At 39.9% G+C, this 20,436-nt stretch overlaps 1 protein-coding gene across 1 annotated transcript in view; it reads right to left on the reverse strand.

Moving 5' to 3' along the window:
- Positions 1-11,514, reverse strand: part of LOC141746602 (von Willebrand factor D and EGF domain-containing protein-like) — a 187,291-nt gene extending 175,777 nt beyond the window's left edge. The window contains exon 1 of the mRNA XM_074595441.1: positions 11,223-11,514. Coding sequence (XP_074451542.1) covers positions 11,223-11,328 — 106 coding nt within the window. The 5' untranslated portion in view covers positions 11,329-11,514. The remainder of the gene's footprint in view (positions 1-11,222) is intronic.
- Positions 11,515-20,436: the final 8,922 nt, after the last annotated feature.

The following is a 20,436-nucleotide window of genomic DNA, read 5'->3' on the forward strand; positions in this document are numbered from 1 at the left end:
TCTGAGAGCATAAGGCAAAAAGAAAAATATGGGAAGATATACATAAAGCTTCTGGATGGTAATCACGTAGCGTAAGTGGTACGTTAAACCCAAGACACCAATTTTAGTCAGTGGCTGTCCTACAAATGCTCTTCTGCTATTTCGTGCTGTCTGTTATTGTCAGCTCGTGTGCTCCTTTGCAGCTTCACTTGGGTTTCAAATGAACAACCGCACGCTGATAAGTTTTCTGGACCCTATTTCCCAGTTCCCCGAATTATGGGCTAGTGGCAAAATCACATTGATAAAATCTTCCAGATGCCTTATCTGAGTTTCAGAAATAAATAACTTGTTGGGTTCACTCTTGAACTTTCTAGCAAAATAGATCACTAGGGGTCACCAGAAAGAAGCAAAACTTTGTATTTAATCTGGAATGCTTATAAACTTATACAGTGTTTTTCAACTAATCTTTTAAAGGGGATAATTTAGTTTTCAAACACCAAGGCAAATTATTTTTCTACAGATGACAGGTATTTCCTACTAATGAAAATGCCATTATAGAAGGTCTGTGTTAAAAAGAGGAAAAAAAAGGCTTGTGTGCAATTTCTTGCTCGCATAATTGCATGCTGATACTGAAAAGACACTGTGATTTGAAATTTTACTCCAAGCTAAAATAAGATGCTGGCTCTTACGGTTTGGTAACTTGTGTTAGAATACTGGGTAATATAGCAGTATGAATTTTAATTTTTCAGCTGGGCTTAAACAAAGCAATAATGATTTGCTTTTGGTAAAAATTCACTGCAATATGTTTAAGTTCATAACTGTAGAAATTCAGATTGCAGTTTTTCAGAATTTGTTCCAGCTCTATGCTTGCAAATCTTAGAAAATATATTGCATAAGGTGATGAGAGGTTTATCCAAGGATGCTTGAAAGGACAGCCTGCTCAGGTAGAGAGAATAATATTTTGGTGTACTTTGGGAGAAAAGAACAAATACAGCATGGGCGGAGTTCAGTGAGGATTTGAGGAAGAATTTGGCTCGGCATTATTTTATTGCTTTTCTATTCATTCTTAGCGCTGAGCAAAGGCAAGGTTTCCCAATGGAAAGCCAGTGGCCAGTTTGACTTTAACGAAAACCGAGAACGAGTCAAGAAGCACCTCATTTACCAAAATACATATATTTCTGTATTTTTCTAGAGGTTTTGATGCCTGTCACGGGAGAGGCCAGGGTCTCGCAGGAGTGTTTGGATGTAGCGAGAGCGGAGATCTGCCTGCGCCCAGCAGAGCTGCATAGTTCATACCCCTGCCAGCGCACATTCATGCACATTCTTCCCTGCTTTGTCTTCTCCTCCTTCAGCCTAGGTAAAACTGACATTGTTTCCCCCTCCCTTCTTGAATGTATATATTTTACAGCTAATGAAAAAGCTGAGGAAATATAACTGTCCCTCGTATTGATTTTGCTTTTATATAGTGCCTTTTCCCCAAATGGACGCCAGAATGCACTCTTAAAATCAAACTACGTAGAACAATAATTTCTACCAGAATGGAAAAACATGGCATCAGCTTAACAGCGCACTTTAGTGCTAGACAACACTTTAGGAAATGAAGGTGGCTTTAAGGAGCTGGAGTAATCCTGTGGCCTTGAAGAAGCTATTAGATATGGGGATGGAGCGAGACCCAGCGCAGCCTGTTTCTCCCCCCCTGCAGGCCCTGGATGTGGGGGGAAGCCTCACCGGCCCCTGCTCAAACCCTCTGATATTACAGAATGGGTGTTATCAGGCGTATCTTATAGGCTGAAATATTATTTAAGATATGAGGGCTCTTAAGACATCAGATTTTAGTTCATGTAACAAATAGCGCAGCAGCCCCCAGCCCTCCATACACGGAATTTACTCAAGTATATTCCCCTTCAGGTGTCTGCGGTGTGTCTCGGGAACCTGCTGCCCCCAGCCCCAGGGCCCTCATCAGAGCTTCCAAAATTAGGGACTCTTTTGCTTTCAGTAAAATTATGATTTTCATAAAGCAAAAATTCACTTTGTCTTGTTTTCTTTATGCAAAATATGCAGTTCCCTTTTGCCCTCCCTTGTGCATGGAACAATAGGGGATACAGGATCCTCCATGGCTTGCTTTTTGCGGAAAAGAACCTTCGACTAAAAAAACAGTTGAAAATCAGTGTGTTAGAACATGGCTTCATAAGCACAAATGAACATAAATCATTTCTTTCTGTGTTGTTGGGGACTTGTAAACAAGTATCATTACTAATATTAAAATTTACTGCCCCTTTTATTTAGCTTGTTCATTCTTCTAAAAAATGTATGCTTGGGTTAGAGCTGGTCAGGAATTCTAAGTGTTGATTATTCTATATGCTGTTAATGAAACTTTTCATAGAAATGTGCAAGTTTTGTGAAGACCTGTGCTTTTTTTTTTAATCACAGGTTTCATCTTAGCAAAGGAAGCATTTTGAGGCTCAGGCACTTGGGAGTATGTTTTTGACCAAAAACCCCATGTATTGATCAACTGAATGATCAGTCTATCTACCTGTCTAACTCTGTACTGGAATTGCTTTTTTTTTTTTTTATTTTCTATAAATAGAAAATATACATTACGGCATAGAATGACTGAACCTTCTGTGCATCGCGGTTATTTACACTTTTACAGTAGACAAACACATGGGAGACTGACGCTGAAGCCCTTATTGCAAGATGTATTTAATCACTAATAGAAAGTGAAACAGTTCAAATAAGAGATCTAAAGATATTCTCTCCGGCATAATCAATAGACCAGTTCTGAGGGCACTTGTCTGTGACAGAAGAGATTGATCCAGCTCCTGTATCCTAAAACACAACATCTTTCCTGTCAGAAGTGATTAACAAAATACCAGGCTATCAGTTAGCTCTTTGGGTTTTTCCCAGTTTTGTCTCAGCGGGAAGGTAAATTTTTAATTGTTTTCAATTGGTAAAGCAATCAGACAGAAAAAAAACCCCTTCCTTTGTGGGTCAACAGCAGTTACTCAAGCTGAAGTAGGTTATCTTTGGGAAGTCGTATAGTCTATAAACTGTTACGCAGATAATCACAGTGCAGAGCTGGGCTATAAGAGCGGTGAGACCCTGATGGAAGCAAAAATCCTGCTTAATGGGTGGACTTGTATGATGTATTTTTTGTGACCATCATAATTTTTCTTGCAGCATTTCTACAGCATTGATTTTAGCGATAATTATATGAAGCAGCGATAACAGTGGTGGCCAAAATGGTATTTCCCCTGCTTATGCACACACGTGGCCATCTGTGCTACCTTTTACGGGATTGCAATGTTTTAGTTTTATAGTCAATTTACCTGCATTGAAAGCAACGTAAGTATGAAGATATGTTAAGGTTGTCAAAGGCATACCAAGATATGTTAAGGTTGCCAAATGCATACCTCATCCATGTGTGCTGACCAGCTGCAAGGGTTTAAATCTGAGAACCTCACCAAAGTGTCTTTCAGAAAGCCTGTGCTTCACTACCAGGGAAGGATTTCTCAGCACGCCTGATTAAGAGAAGCCAGAATAGTTGTCTGCTTCAAGGGTCTTAAAAAAATAAAATCCAATGCCACCCTAAAAAACAGACTTTGGAAGACAGCTTGTTTTCCAGCTAATCATTGTTTATACGAGTACTATTCAGTGTCTCTGCTGCCAGCCTTTCTGAGTGGTAAAGCAGCTCCTTCCAGCACAGTTTTTTGACCTTGCGAGTGCTTCTGTGCTGGGGTCCCCGGGAGCTGCGTGGGGCTGACCAGGCACGGCGCGCCAGGTCCCCTCGCATCCCACCGGCACTTAATGAGGATGCTTGGTATTCTCGGGAGGCAATCTGCGAGCTCAGACCTAAGACAGAAGATGAAGCTGTTTTGAAACAGCAGATGAATAATATTGTCAGGAGAGCATTAATGAGAGAAAGTGTCTCCACACCCATGCAAGGAGTATAGGTAATAGCAGACAGAACAAGAAACACGAGCGGATAACAGACATTATGACGCAGCAGGAATAACTGTGGGTGATTTTCATGACTAAATTATGAGTTATTGGGAAAACATGAAAAAGGAAGAAGTAGTGAAGGAATGGGGGTGGGTAGTAGATTCATGATTTATGTCAAAGCTATTTGTATTGCAAGGCAGCAATCATGTCAACAGGAGAAAAAAGTTGTAAAATTCCTCTGGGACATGTACAGCTTGTGCTGGGATCATAGTCTGCAACTTGAATCCAGCTATCCTGAAGTACGTCAACACCTTTAAGCCTAATGCCCTTGTGCAAGCACACGCTAGGGACAGGGATTAAGTCAAACTCCAGCCTGCCACATCCGAATCCAAGTGCTTCCACACAGCCGTAGGCTTTGGCTAGGATACCTTGAGGAAGTATCAGATCTTTTCCCCTGTGAGGTGCGTTGCGGTGGGCAGAACTGTACCAGGGCTGTGCTGGGAGGCACAAGGGAGTCCTGCCTGCCACCGTTTCAGGGGATGCTGACCCATCAGGCAGGGAGCGGAGGATGAACAAAATACATCTTTCCTCCAGATCAGGAACGCTAAAATCTACTCCAGCTTTCCCAGTGTAACTGTTCACAGCGGTTTGTTAGGGATTTCTTTGACAGGATCAATTGCAATAACTAGTCCACGCAAAGGACTGAAAATTACTTGAAACTGGAGGATTCCTATGTTCAACAATTATGAGTGAGACTTGTAGAGGATGTTATAGGAGAAAAGCAATGCCGCAGGAATGTTTTGGGGTGTGGGTGGTTAAGTCCCACTGGCACTTACAAGACTTTCTGTTGGAACAAAAGCCAACTTCTGTGGTGGTTATGGGCTAGCGAAAGTAGAAGGATAGCTTTCTTTTACCTTTAATTTTATACTCCTTTATACACAGTCAGAAAATGAAATGTCCACGTATCTCAGAACCTGAAGAATAGAGTTGCAAGTACATTGAGACAGGAAACAGCCCTCTTTTCATTTTCCTTGTATTTCTTGCAAAAGAAAAACAAGGAATTAATTAGGTTTCCCCTTGTTTATGTCTTTGTTGCTAACTCTAATCTTAACATCTAATAAAAGAACAGAGCAAATGGCTCTGTGAATTTTTATTTTTTTTTTTTTCTCTAGTCCATTAAGAAAAGAACAGAGCTGATGATAAGGTAGCCTGAGTGAATCAAAGTATCTATGCTGTGTTCTTGAGGGAGGCTGAGTCACAGCCAACTAATTTTATAGCATACCCATAGTTGATTATAAAGGAAATAATTGGAGGAAAGGGACAAAGATGACTATTAAAAATAATCTCTGAAAGATGTTTGCAAATCTGCCCGTTCTGGTAGCTGGACCAGATCAACAAATAACATATCTGACTAATGCAGTGAGGTCTAATAATGCTATTTCTAAAGAAATTTTTAATTATTAAGTTATGGGCAACAAAACATTAGCTCAGCTATTAAATTGACTAGTGCCCTGTGGTCTTTATATAGGTCTGTAGAAAATCAATGAGGTAAAATTCTGTGAAAAGTTTGCATGACAGTCAAACATCAGCAAAATACAATTTTAAACTGAGATGAGCAGACATAATAAACCTCCTTTCTGTAAAGGAATGGTCTAGTTCAGGTCCCAAGTCATTCTCCATATTTACCATTAAACTCATTATAGAGCTATAAATTCAGGAACTTTGAGAACCCCCTTGTCTCCAGCTCATCTTCTAGTTATTTTCCGTAGGCTTTTGCCTTCTGAGACAAATTAAACTTAACTTTTTAAAAACAAAACTTTTTAAAAAATGAAGAGAACGTAAGACTGCGAGTCTGGAATGGGAAATGTTACGCTTTTTCTCATTAGCATGAGGAGGAGGAAAATTTGGGGTACCCGTCAGTTCATGGAAAGCGCAAGAGCTACTGAGCTGATGAGGCATTAGCAAGACACTACCTGTGGGACCATTTACTGAAGCTGTCAACACACAAAGCTGCCAGGGGACAGTTGAGTTGTAAAGTGCTCCAGCTACCACAGGAGATGCATTACATTATTGTGGTACGCAGACAAATTGCTATCCAGCTCGTGGAAGCTGCTTTGTGAACAAAATAGGGGAATAAGATAAACTTGCTCTCAATCGATGAATTAATATAAAACCAGCAAAAGGAGCAGAGCAGACTACTACAATCCCTCAACTATATTAGGCAATCAATTTTTTCCCTTTCAATATGTAGAATATTCCCTTGCGGCTCCCCGTGGATGCCATGCAGTGTGAACACAGCAATCAAAGTAATAGACGTCGGAATAATCAAAATAATATGTGTCAGAAAGAAGCAAATGAGTACATACGTTCATTAAGTAAATCTCCTAAGAGCTTAACACACAAACCTCTTTCCAGAAAAGCTGTACAAACAATTACATGCACTAACACGTGGTTTTACTGATGTTTCAAAGTCAGATGAAAAATATTCTTCAAACTAATCCACCTTTTTTCAGATTTCACCATAAATAATCACTACTTCGGGCAAAACATGTAGTGTACCTGCCACAATGAAATTAATAAAGGTCATAACTGAAGGTAAAATACACTACTTTGAAGAAAACTTAATAATCGTTAAACAAGCCATATATGCTGCCAACCCAGCATTAAACACAATATACATTTTTGTAGTGGATTGGGCATCAGCAATGTCCAACACTAGACCTCCATCTGTGAGGTGACAAGAAAGACACTTACTCCAGGAAGAAAGTAGCCAAAAAGTCAGAACAAACCTACAAATGTCCAAGACAACAAATCTGCAGACAAAATCAGATGAACCAGTAATATGTCTGCCTTGAGAACTTTTCCCAACAAACTGTTCAAAGCAGTACAGTCCAAACCCAGTTAAAATACACAAAATGGTACTTCTCACAATATTTTCGGCCTTTTGAAGCAGCAAGTCTAGTTCACAAAAACATTGTAGGGAATATATTGTAACGAAAGAGCTATTTCCAAAGCCAGAAATGTTTTATTAGTCTACAGAAGTGGTCTAGAGCAGGAAAGACTTTGTCTTCTTTTCTTCAACTGTATTTGCATTATAAAGTAGATACTGGATTTTGGAAGTAGTTGGATCCTTTTCTGACTGAAATCAAAGGGGACTTGAGTGAAATTTCAAGTTTCAGTTTTCTAAAATATGTTAAGTAGTCTAAAACCTACCAGCAATACCTTGTGTCCCCTTGAGTTTGTGTGTGTAGGCATTTGACTCCAGAGTTTACAAGGAAGATGGAGAAAGGTTCAGCATTTTTATAACCCTCCTATTTACTATATTGGCTTTCGCTTCAGTTATGAGTTGTGCTGCTGTTCACGGGGCTGGGTTGTGACTCATGAGGCCTTGGTACAGATCTCAGCTCCACCAAAGGATTTTCTGCGTGACCTTGAGCCACTTCACGTCTCCATGCCATCTGTAAAACAGAATGATGATGCTTCCTCTCCACAGCAATTTATCTTGTCAATTTAGGAGCAAACACTGATTTGTCTTGACTACTTGCAGCTCCTATCGATTGCAAAGTTAGATGTATACAATACTTCTTCGGATTTGGCATTTGGAGACAAAATAACTTTGAGGAACTGGACCATTAAAACAAACATTTTGGCCCTGAATGTCCTATACTGTTATGAACAGCGTCTAATAAAATGTTCCTCAATTTTAGTACAGCATGGAGTAATAAATAGTTGTTAAGGAATTTAAAAAGTGTACACATTTGGCAGGTCAATGGGAAATAGGCAAATTCTTGAGAGCTGCAGTAGAGAGGCAGCTCTTTAACACCAAACGTGTTTCGTAAGCCTGTATAACTTTGAAAACAACTATTAACTTTCATCAGAAGATCGGAAGACAAATTCATGAACTAAAACTTATTCCCCTGGCGAATTTCAAAGTCCTAAAATCCAGTGACATCCTGATGCTGCTCAGGAGAGCCACGAACACATTCACTGTAAGGTGAAAGACGTTCCCTCACCCCCAGGCTGCCCGATTTTGCCTTCCTTACAAAAGAACTATTCCTGCAGTAAGGATAACCCTGTTGTCTTTCAGATAAAAAGGAGAGGAACAAAAAAGTTATCAGCAAACAGAAATCATCGTACAACCCCTGCTACCGGCTTCGCTTTGACCGCACATAATCAGATAAGGTCAGATTTCACTCTTAGTTCAAACAACACAAACTGGATTAACTGCAGACAATGAGGCCGATGGGGTTACTTGGTGTTGACGAAAACTTAAATAAGGGGGAAATAAAATATTAACCTGTAAACAGCTTTTGATAATTAAAAATAATAATGGGAGAGAAACATGCCATAAAGGTTGGTCCTCTCCCTTTGGCGGTTGTTACTGCTCTATTTGCCATAGCCAGGGAGTCTTGGGTTTATTTCTGCAGGAAAGCATTCAGCAGGGTATTTTTTTGTTTGCACGGTGCTATAAATGCCTGTTGCACTTTCCTCAGAGTGAAGACACGGAGCCAGAATAACCCCAGTGTAATTTCTAATGTTATGGGAATGTCCCATGTCACTCGTGGCCCAAGAGCTTGGTCCCTGCAAGCTGTTTCCAGATGAGACACCCTGGGGCTTCCCTGGGGGTGTCTGCACCCCTCCTGTGCTCGGCGACCCAGAGGGTGGCAGGAGCTCTGGGCCTCCAGGGGGTTTGCTGAGGACCAGGGTGGCACATTTGAGGTCTGACGAAGGGACGGGAGGGTTTGTCATCTGCAGTAGGGACATGAAGCAGGTGGGAAAGCTCCTGAATAGTTTGAATTATTTCTTTTGAAATACTCATGGAAAAATGTTTTCTCAGCTCCATTAGATTTTTGCTTAAAGCATGGGAAGTCCATGGCACTCCTATTTTATAGCAGAAGCTCACAAGTGAGATCATGGGTTGCTCGTGGGCAGTACACAAAGCAGACTACGTACTCTGATTTTCATTTCATTCTTCTAGTGAAAGCAAGACCAGGGTTTATAAAATTGCAAGACATACTGAAAAATTTTTGCCATGACAGGCTATTCTCATTTACTTTCTTAAATCAAATCAGACTATACCCATCGTTTGAGAATGCACCATCTTTTCCCAATGGCTGTAGGCACATAGCCTTCCCTCACACCATCCTCTTTCTTCTCCTCATTCTTCATCTCAGGATATGCTGGAATTTTTTTTTATGTGTTTCAGAGTTGAGGAAAATCCATAAGAGAGAACTTGCAAACAATTAATTGTGTCTAATTTTACTGTATATGTAACACCTTGTAGTGAAGCTCCAGTGGATTTCGTGACCTTCAAGTGCCTTTGCAGGAAGCTCGTATCCAAACTAAAACCATTTTCAATGTATGTTATGAAAAGGCTCCAGAGGGGATGGGGAGCAATTCCATCTTGATGGTGGTGTTACAAGCAACTACCTATTTAAAGGTTAATACTTTTGTCTAAAATACCTCTGTAAAAAAAAAAAAAAAGGAATCTGTTGTCTTTTTCTTTTGATTGGCTTATTTACAGAATTTCATCTGAGAAAAGTCTGACGGGCTCTGGGTTGTGTCAGCCCTCCCACACTTATGACTCACTGAGTTGCTTTTGTCCCTGATGCTTTGCTTAATCTTCTACCAGAGGGCAGCTACGGACCTTTTTGGTAACCCTTTCATATTTCTCAGTCATAGGAAATGATGTAAAAACCCCAAATAATGAGAATATCCCCCATCTCTGGGAGCTTCATTCCCTGAAATAGATTGCAGAAGATGATAAAGTTCTTCCTTGGTCTTTAAAGGACTTTTTCATCTTCTCCCTCTTAACAAGGCATCTGCAAAGAGCTGTTTGGTCTGACATTCCTTATTCACAGCTAAATTCTTGTGGGATTAGTAGGTTTGTTATACTCAGAGTAGAAACGTAAACAGCATATGGTTCTGTTAATATCCTTATAGTGTCACAACACAATCTGTCAGAATGTAAACTTTTTTGAGCAGTGTCATTTACTTCGGGTTCACACTATGAAAAAAACCAAACCAGCAAGTCTTAAGAATCCTTCCGCATCACCTGAGAGACAGCAAGCTATTTCTTAATTCTTGTTTTGCGTTCCCAGTATAATCAGTATGTCTATACATATTACCTTCAGTAACAAAAATACAGTGGAAAATACAGTTACTTAGTTACTAGGAGTTAAAAGGTCATTTCCCCTTGATGAAAAGCTTGTTCTATCAGATAAGTAGCTGCTACACTCCATAAAACTGGCAACCCTTCAAAAGGTTTCAGAAATTAAAGGCATTGTTTGAAGATAAAGGCGATAAGGTCATTTGCCTTGTGTTTAGTCCTGCAAACCTTTCTGGGTGACCCTTTGATATTCAAATGAAGAGTGCTTTAAATTGTTTTATCTTCATAGAGCTAATGAGTGCTGGCTGACAATCACTTTTGAGACTCGTTGAAACTTCACTGGAATTAAATTTTGTAAAATATTGCAACATATTCCCATTAAGGGGAGTGCCACCACGGAATTTGCCAAAGCTCTCTCCATAATCACTCTTAGCACTATGCTCTGGTCCTACTGCTTTTCTCAGTTTTGGTTGTTTTTTTTTTATTAACTCTGTTTTTGCTATTTGAATAATGTCTAACATGATTTTCAATGCATTCCTGCAGTAGATTAACAAAGCTGCATAAACAAGCTACATATGTAAATCTATGTCCTCCTCGAACTCCGTGCTGGAGTGAAACAAGCCTTGCATTTAATGTGCTCAATAGTAGAAAAATTACTCATGAACTTTTTATTGCCAAAGACTGTATAGCTGTGTATTATTATATGTGTAATTAACTAATCTCTAACATTGCTCTGATATATGGTGTATATACTTCTTTCCTTAGAGAAATAGATTCTTATTTTAGAGCTTTCTCTTTTTTTTATAGTTCATTTCATATATTCCATTTATGGGAAAATGTTATGAATATTCTTTAAATCACTTGATTTTTTTTCTAGTAGGAAGTAAGAATCTTCAGAGGTTTGTAATTTCTTTACTTAAAAATAAAAGAGAATAAAAAGAAAGTCAAAGTCCTCTAATGTACGATAAACATTTTGTGCTGTAAGCAGCTTGCACTGTGACCTTCTTCGTTACCTTAGAAGTTGTTTATTTTCACCTTACTTCCTTTCTATTTTGGAGACGCTAATAATAGCCCTCTATCACTCTAACCCACATTAAAAAGTAAATGTAAACAAGATCATCTCAGTTTTAAATATACATGAACTCTATGCCCCAAATGACTATCAAATAATTAAAAAGTACAAAATCCTTACCTAATGGAGCTGACTCAGTGCTAATGGCCAACAAGGGAATCCAACAGAGGTAGGCAACAAGTTGGAGATGCTGATGGAAAGGAAAGGGCTGCTGCATATTGTCCATATTTATCCACGCATCTGCAGTTGCTTAGAAGTTAACTTTTGAAGTACTAAACTTTGCAGGAAAAGCCACCAGCCTGCCTGCCTGTTTCAATTTTTTTTTTTTTTTTCTTTCTTTCGTTCTTTTCAATCCGCTTTCTTGGAGAGGGCTTAATGTGTCATTAATCCCAGAATTTCTAAGAGGGAAACCCTCCAGCTAGACACAAACCCCACTCACCCACCCACCCACCCGCAAGGCGATGAGAGGAGAGCATGTGTCCCTGCAGCTGCTCTGGCTGCAGCTGCTCTGATTTACACACCCGGTAAAACACCCGCGCGCGCCGGGGGTGAGAACAGCATGGACTGGCCGGGTCGGTGGTAGGAGGTGATCCTGGAGAAGAAATTTGGGTTGTAAGCTAAACGTGCTGGCTCGTGAGGATTTTAAAGCGGACCACCCTAACTTCAGGTTATCGCAGTCACGTCTGACATCATGTTTATATGACAGGGGTTTAAAAAATGTTAAAATATAAGCTTGCAAATAGTTTGGTTTGCGCCTCGGGTTGCTGGAGGTTACATTTATGCAAAACTGTTAGAGAAGTCTGTGCAGCGCAAACAGCAATGCTGAAGGTTTGTGTCTTGGGTCGATGTATCATTGTCTGGTATTTTAGAGAATAGCCCTTTGCCGCTGAAATAAAGCGCGGCAGCATTTGCTCTGCTAACCCCTCCTGAAAAATGAGATGTACGTTTCAGAAGGTCGGCTCACCAGCAATAATAACAGAAATAGAAAACAGAAGCGAACGGCAGTGAAAGAATTCAATCACTCATCTTGCTCAATCACATTTTTCTGAAGTTTTGTCTCATGGAAAGTGCCCTGCTGCTACCGCATGGGTCCTTCGTGCTACTTCTGGTCAGTGTGAACAATGTTTGTTGTGTGACAATGCATATTGCCAGCTTAATGCAAAATATGAAGAATTTGCTACTAAATCACATGCTGTACTCTGACATTGATGGCATTTTATTTAGAAAATATTGTATCCCCCCCCGCTGTTCATGTTTTCCACACCTGCCAGTACTTCTTCCCCTTGACTTGTCAAGGAAGTTTGATTATTTTGCGCCTGCTTTTTTAAGTGAGGATATTGTGAATTATCTGATGACAGAGTAATACACAAGCCTGTAAACATTCCACGTAAATCACTGTGAGGAGCATTTCATCTAAAAGCATAAACAAAGCCATTAAAAATATTTCGCACTACAGCCAAAGAGTTTCAAATATTGTTCAAATAATTTGGCTTAACTGCATCCCTTGGGGTGTTTTACCACTGCATTCCTTGAGGGAAATATAGGTTATTTAAGAAGAAACTTCTAAAACTTTTTTCTTAATTATGATTTTGGATTTCGACGTTGCAAAATGGCTGCTTTTAACAGTCCCATTGGATTGGCTATCTCGTAGGCCTGATTTCTAGCCCTTTGGGAGGCTTTGTGAGTCTCTCCTTTGATTTTACTGACGTTTGGATTATATCCCTTCAAGCTTATTAAGACTCCAAGCCAATATTTCTGATTTGTTTTTTTCTCTAAGAGATCTCCATCCATTTCTTGAGTACAAATGTGTGACAAATGACAAAATTCCATTTTATTTTAAAGAGGACACAACTTCTACCTTTACATGGCTTTTTCAGTTAATGCTTGAATTTATTTGTGGCAGTTTCTGCACACTGATAGGGGCCCGATCTTCTTTGTGTCTAAGTTTTGGCCTAAAAAGCATAGCTCTAATGTTTAAATTTTAACCTGAAAAAGACTGAAACCTGTTGTTGATTGAGATTTGTCCTTTCCAAAATATTGGCAACCATAACCAATTTACAACAAAGTAAGAGAGCTTTTCACAGACAACCCAACTTTTGTTGGTCTTTGGGATAGAGGATACAAAAGTAACCAGGCAAAAAAGTGTAAGTGGAAGGTATTCAGGGCAACAGAAGAGAAGGGTCAGTTTTGCAGTCTCGCTTATCCCCTCACCTGTTGTCCTCCTAAGAAGGTTTTAATCAAGGCAGCCTTTTCAGGTCGTTCCTACTGGTAAAGATGAAATGAAGCTTCCCGTTGCCTCAGTCAAGGAGTTTCCCTGGGTTGGATATGGCTCCCTTCAATCTGGGAGGACAAACAGCTCTCGGTCACACAATGAGGTACAAATATTCCCCATTTCCCATTACCCCAGCCCAAGACAAGAACTTAGAGAATTCAGAAAAATAGCAAACAACACCTTCTCCTTCCCCCAAAAAATTAATCAAAAAAATCATGGGAAACGAAGGCCATGGAGAACCTATATAAAAGTATTGCAAAATACTCTCACAGTGTCTACGCCATTAACCTCAGTAAGAGGAGAAACTGAAACTCCCCAGAAAGTTGGTGTAGTCAAGTGTGGGTGACGAAGACTTGAAACAATTAGCTTCACCGTCTGTACAAAAAGACAATGGAACTCTGAAGGCCTGACACCAGTCTGTCTTGTGTTAAATTAATTTTCCATGGCAGGGGTGGATACGGGGAGTTAAAACAAGCCAAAAGTCACAGCTGGAAGCTGGCAGCAGCATTTCAGACTTGGCCAAAAATTGTTTGATGGATACGCGTGTTAGGTATTCAGATCTCTTCGCTTTAAAAGAAGGAGACAGTGTTTGCCTCACTGAGTTTCTGCAGTGCCTGGGATGGGCTGGAGGAGCTGGGCTGACCCGGGGCAGAGAGGACTGGGCAGCCCAGGGGGACGTAGCAGAAAGAAGAGGAAGGCTGTGGGAAGAGTATTAAGAACAACAATCTCTGCTTTTTTCTTCAGATGCAGAACGAAACCTCAAGGTGGAACTGAATGATAACACAATGATAAAAATGCAAATACCTTGAAGGCCTCCAAAGATGTGGCTTTTTGACACTTTGTTTCAAGTATGAAATACTCAGGCTCCTGAGTCAGTGTAAGAGATTTAATAGTTGCATGCAGAAATCCTGGGAAATAGTGAAGTTTTGAGGGATGAATACCATCCCTCAGGTGCCTTCTGAAGGTCACGTGGAAGTATCCGTCTACCTGGATCCCCCAGGAAGGAGAAGAGAGGGTAATACCATGTTCCTCTTCTCAAAAATTGAGTGTGGCTAGCACTTTCCTTTTGCACTTGAGCCAGCGGACAGTCACACCGTCCTTTTAATCACAGACACACTCATTAGAAACGGATCTAAAAATGACAGTCTAGGTTTATTTCCTTCTGCTTTCTATAAGGAATACCCTCACTGTGAGGCGGTCCCCTGGGGTGGCTTTCAAGGCATAGAAGAGATTTGTTATTCATGGGTGACAAAGAGAGCATGACCCTGCCTGTACACACACTTTCCTGGTAGGACAGAGCCCTTCAGAGGGAAAAGTCTTCATTAAATAGTATAAATATTTTTTTTTGAGCCCGAATTTACACATACATGTGCCAAAACCCTCCTCTCTGCATTTTTGTTTCCTTGTTCTATCCGATCGAAAATACCTGCCAAGTCCAGTGACAAGGAACAAACTTGCTGTGCTCCCAGGGCAATCCCTTCTCTGTTGATACGGGCTGTGTCCATCGACTCTTGCAATCCTTTCTGCAGCTTCAGAGCAGGTGGAAAGGTTGGAATAATGGATTTTAACTGAATTCCAGCAGCCTCCAGCAAGTGACCCCTGCAAAGGATTTTCCTAAGAGAGTTGAGAAGGGATTGAGCCTGGGATTCTCTCTCTCTGCTGTTGGGTCATATTTCTTTTAGTCATCTCTATCCGTATACTTTAGAGAAATGCCAAGCACACTTATTATAACCAAGGTACAGTATTCGCACACCTCGTTAGCCCAAACAACTACTCTTTGTCTCACCATTCTTATTTCAGGACTGCACAGGTGAGTGACATTACATGGGAAGAACTTCATCTCAGTTTATGCCTAGTTTGGGGAAATAAACAGCGGTTGCACAGTGATTAGAGCTTGTGTTTTCCTCTGCCTTGTGTTCTAGTGTATAGAACACAACATTCCTGGTTCTTCGGAAAATAATACAAGTAGTGCGTGTAATTAACAGGACCGAGCTCTTCATTTAAGTGAGGACTAATAGTGATTTTTAGGGTAATAATTCATTATACAAAAGAATACCCCATTTGCACAGCTCCAGGAGTATAGAGAGCGATTTGTACATTCGATCATTTGGTGTGTTTATCTTTCAGCTTCTAATTCCCTTGTGGGAGAACCCTGATGGCTTCCAGTGCATCGCTCCTCATTAGCCAGTGGGCCAAACTATAGGGGTTCAAACTCTGAAGCAGAGATAAACTGAAGAAACCTATTCATTATCTCCAGTTTTTTTAAGGATGCACAGAGCATGAGCACTTGGGCTCTGAGACAGCACAAGTACACCTATTAGACGAAATTAAATCAGTTCCTTGTAGCTGCGTTGCCCCTTGCCGTGGATCAAAGTTGGAAGTGATCCCTGACCCGACACGGTGCACCCACAGCTCTGGGTGTGCAGGAGGATGAACCTCTGTTTTGCTCTCTTCGCTGTTTTGCCACATGAGTTGCTCTGGCCATCTGAACTTTAGCTGGGCGCAGCGTGCCCTTATTAAATTTGCAGCGTGCACCATCAGCGCCCTTCTCGGATGGACACCTCTGCCAGGGCCGGTGGGCTGCACGTGGGCCCAGCACCCTGTGAACTGGTGCGTGCTGGAGCACAGTCATGACGGAGGCGTGTGTTTTTCACACGAGTTCCTTACTTTATTGGAAAACAGCAAACTATTACAGAGATGTCGATATAAACCACATCTGCAATTCACCTCTGCTCCAGAGTGCCCTAAGACATATCTAAGAGAAGGGTTGCTGTTTCTTAGCAGCTCAAAACCAAAAATAGCTTTTCTATGTGAAGAGATCGGCAATTAGCAAATACTAATAAGAAGAGGACACCCGTGTCCAAACTGTGTATATCAGAACTGGCTGGGAATTTCTCATCAGAATCCATTTTCAGAAAATTATATGGTTTCCACAAAATCAGTGGGAAGAAGATAAATTTTTTAGAAATCTTTTTTGTTCTTGTATCAGCTCAGTATTTCTTTCATTTTTTGTGAGCTGCTCTGGTGCCTGATGGGTCACGGTCCTGTCTTCCACAAGGAACTTCTTCAGCTTCTGCAAATATCATTCATTGTGCAACTTAGGTGAAATGGATTACTTGATTGAAAAAAACCTACATTTTGATATTTTTTTCTGCAAAATTAGTATTAATAAGTATGGAAATATCACTCTCACGGAGTGGAAATTCTCAAAACACTCTTACATGAGTGGATTAGTCCAATAACACAAGATACAGTAGGGAAAAGGAATTGGACTTTGTCTGAAAAACTTCTTTACCTGTTCTCCCTAAGTCTTCACTTATCTTGACTGGGTAGTAAAAAGAAAGAGTAAGAAAAACAGCTACTCATAGCCTTGATTATGGATAGATAACACCAATACAAAAATCACTATTACTCAAAAAAATTGCAGACTGAATTTTCTCATTCAGTGAACTTTCCATTTAGGAAACGGTTTCTTTTGAAATGACAGCAGAAAGGCATTTCACAGGAGATTTTCATCAGTATTAGCAGTGGAAAGGCATGAAGTGGAAAGGTGTTGCTCCTACCTTGAACCATTTCATTCAGCCTTTTTCTGGAACTTTTCCTTTTGAAGAAATCAAAATCATAAAGGGCAACCAGTGCAGTGCCAATCTCCCCCCAGATCCTCCAGCCAGGAGTAATAATGAGAATCAGAGCAGAACCACCAGGTTTCATAACAAAAGGTGGGAATGTGGCTTGTGTTAAAAACAGCATAAAACTGGCATTAAAACTGACTCTCCATATATATTTGTCATCTCTTCTTTCATCCTTCTTTTCCATCTTGGCCATTACGATTTGATCTTGTAAGACAGTCTGTGTAAGCAGATGTTGTGTTCAAAGAAAGCTTCTCTTGACCTGGTGGTCGCTTCTACTTCTTCAACACAGATGTTGCCTCTTCAAGGCTTTTAGACTGCTGAATGAGCAGGGGATGCTAGGAGTAAATAAAGAAAACCACCCTAGCTGTACCGAAAATACAATATAAATGGTATCAAAACGTAAAATATGGCTAACTAGTGGATGAATGAAAACAAGTGGCAGAGGAATGGGAGTGTTACAGCGTAGATGACTCCCCTAATTTAATTCAATTGCCTTTCTACATTCATTTCAAGAAAGAAAAATATTGCAAATATTATTTCTTTTCAGAGATGATAGGTTAATCTAAGTATTAATGAGGATATCCTTCACTATCAGATTAACTATTAAGATTAGCCTTAAGAGACAGGCATCCCAGCAGTTTTAATAAGGACAGTTAGATTCCTCCATAGGAGGCTCCCCATCGTGTATAGTTTTCAGGTCTCTGAGAAATCTGCTGGAGAAACCTCACTGCATCACTGTAGAGGAAACCAAGGCATATCAGCCTACTTTTAAAATTCCCCCTCTTCTTCCTGCCATCAGTATCATACACAAATAGGAAAGGAGTTTTAACAATTTTGTTAAAACATTTGCAATGGCACAAATAAGAATTTTATTTCAAGCTCCCAGTAACATATGTTTCACTCTATAACCTTATCACAGAGTAGGTTGCTTTGGAAAAGACAAAGATTTATTCTGAAAGATTTTTCTTTCATCTCTTTATAGTTCTGTTGATGATTTTAAATGTTTGTGCTGTTGGTACTTACATACAGTAAATGATAGATGATATATTACCACAACAAATACATGAAGCTGAATTGCTTTTTTTTAGTGAATTTAGTGAATTTACTGCCTTGAAAGGTAACAGATTGATAGTACTAGTGAATTAAATCCTCTCTTTATCCCCAGAACAAGTATAATATGGGCATTGCAAATATTTTGGAGACCTATAAATCAGCCATGGCACCTCAACTATCATCCACAGGGACCTACTGCTCCCTGCTTTTCTCTTTTACTTTTTTTCTAAAACTTCTTCCTCTAGGGATTTTACAGAATGCATCAATTTCAAGAAGAGAAGGACAGTGGTACATCTCATGAGCTTCTCTTTTCTGTTTTAAACAACAATTATCAACTTTTCATATTAGAAAAGGTATGTGGGGAATATCATGTGTCGGTTGTTAATGGTGCTGTGGAAGGTGGAACAAGAGCTTCTGAAATACAGGTCATAAACGGCGTACTTCCAGCCATGGATGGGAGACTCTCCTTCACCTCTTACAGAAAATGTTCATTCAAAATCTCATCTTTTTAACTGTTACTGTGGTTATAAATTTCTAAGTGGCCAGCGGCTTGAGCCCACCTTGAAAATAACTGAAACTAAAGAAATGTTGGAAGTGCAGGGCTGGATTCTCTCAGATATATTTACTCCATTACTCTCGGTGGAGTTAATCTGATTTATACACATCACCCCACGGGAAAAGCAAGTTTCCAACAGGGCTCAGAAAGACCTCATGGGAGCTAAGGGCCAATTTATAGCCAGCTCAATGATTTATTTTCCACAAGGATTCCTCTGTTCAGTATTCTCAACCAGGCGTTTTGCACATTCCAGGGTTTCATCTTTTGAGATGGTAAAAATCAATTCATTACTGAATTTTTCTGAAGAAAATTGTGTGGAGGGAAAGCAGGTGTTAAATAAAAAACCAGAAGCACTTCAAACACATTATTTCAGCTCTTATAAATAAAAGTTTTCTCATAAATTCATCTCTTGTGAAGAGATCTCATCTACTTCACCTACCTTTGAAAACCTAGTAATATGAAATTAATAGAATAATATTTACTGTTATAGACCAGTAACATTTCAGAGGGAATAGGTTTTATTTTGGGTGGGTTTTTTTCACTAAGGCAAGCATTCATTCCAAATATCACATAAATTGGAATCATAACTCTACTTTACAAACCTGCTTGGCTTTCTGGGCACTAGATAATGGGTTGCTCTTAAAAAATTTTGTTGCTGTCTCACACTATACATAGACCTCTCTCGGGCTATTTTTTGAATGCTTCCTTTCTTTTTGAGCAACTTTTCTGTTGTCATCCATCTCAACAAGTGTGAGCATTTTTATGACCCCGGTTTGGATTAGCTGTTCTTTGCCACTTTTTAAAGGGACATTTCACCTTGAATACAACAGCCCTTGGCTTCTAACATTCATAAAATTCAGATCTTGCCTACAGTCCCTTATTGCCATTGTTCTCTTCTAGAGTTGCTTTTTTATCCTCTCAGTGTTACTGGCAACAAGAAATTTGTGATTAACCACCCAACAATTCCGCATTCACTGCTTCTGAAGGTTCATGAAAGTAATACAAAGGCAGCAGAGAAAATATTTCATTTTCCAGTTTTATTTTTTACCTTGACTCAAACTGATGCAATGCACGTACTTGAAATTAGTAGTCTATCACAGCAAATCTCATACAAGCATTATGGTATCTATTTATATAAAACCAAGAAAAACATTTTTGCTTTATTAGCGACTTTAATCACATTTACTTGTTTGGATTTTAGAGTTTCAATATCACGTGATAGGTTTTACACAGTTGACTGCTTATTAGTTGAATACTCTAATTCAGCCTCTAATTCTACCTTTTAATGGTTGAAAGCCCATTAAGGCAGCTATTTCTCTAATAGCTGTGTAGAAAAGGTGATGTTTGTTGTTGTTTCATCTGATTGATTCTTCTCCTCATCCTCCAGCTGAGCAGTGTGATGGGGCTGCCCAGGCTCCTCCGTCTGAGCGGTCTGATGGGGCTGCCCAGGCCCTTTCGGTTTGAGTTCAGTGCTACAGCCGCACAAAGCACTTTTTCAGAAGCAGGAAAATAAGACAGCCTTGCTCTGTGTACATTATCCACAATAAAACCCTCCTCTAGCTGTTTCCTGTTAGCACATATCATTAGTCTAATATTATTTAGTAGCTTAAAATAATGCTCTGGAAATCTCTTTTCAGCATTTGAAATACTTTCAGAAAATTTGGGCCAAACCCTTTGCCCACGCAGCTGGGCAGACTAGACAAAGCTACGTAAGTTCTCAGAATATTGCACAGGAAGAAGGAAAGCTTTTTTTTTTTTCCCCATCGTGCACAGAGCTTTATAAAACTTTTGTCCAACTTGAAGCAGACTAGGTTACAGGAC

Source organism: Larus michahellis, chromosome 7, assembly GCF_964199755.1.
Source record: "Larus michahellis chromosome 7, bLarMic1.1, whole genome shotgun sequence".
NCBI lineage: Eukaryota > Metazoa > Chordata > Aves > Charadriiformes > Laridae > Larus > Larus michahellis.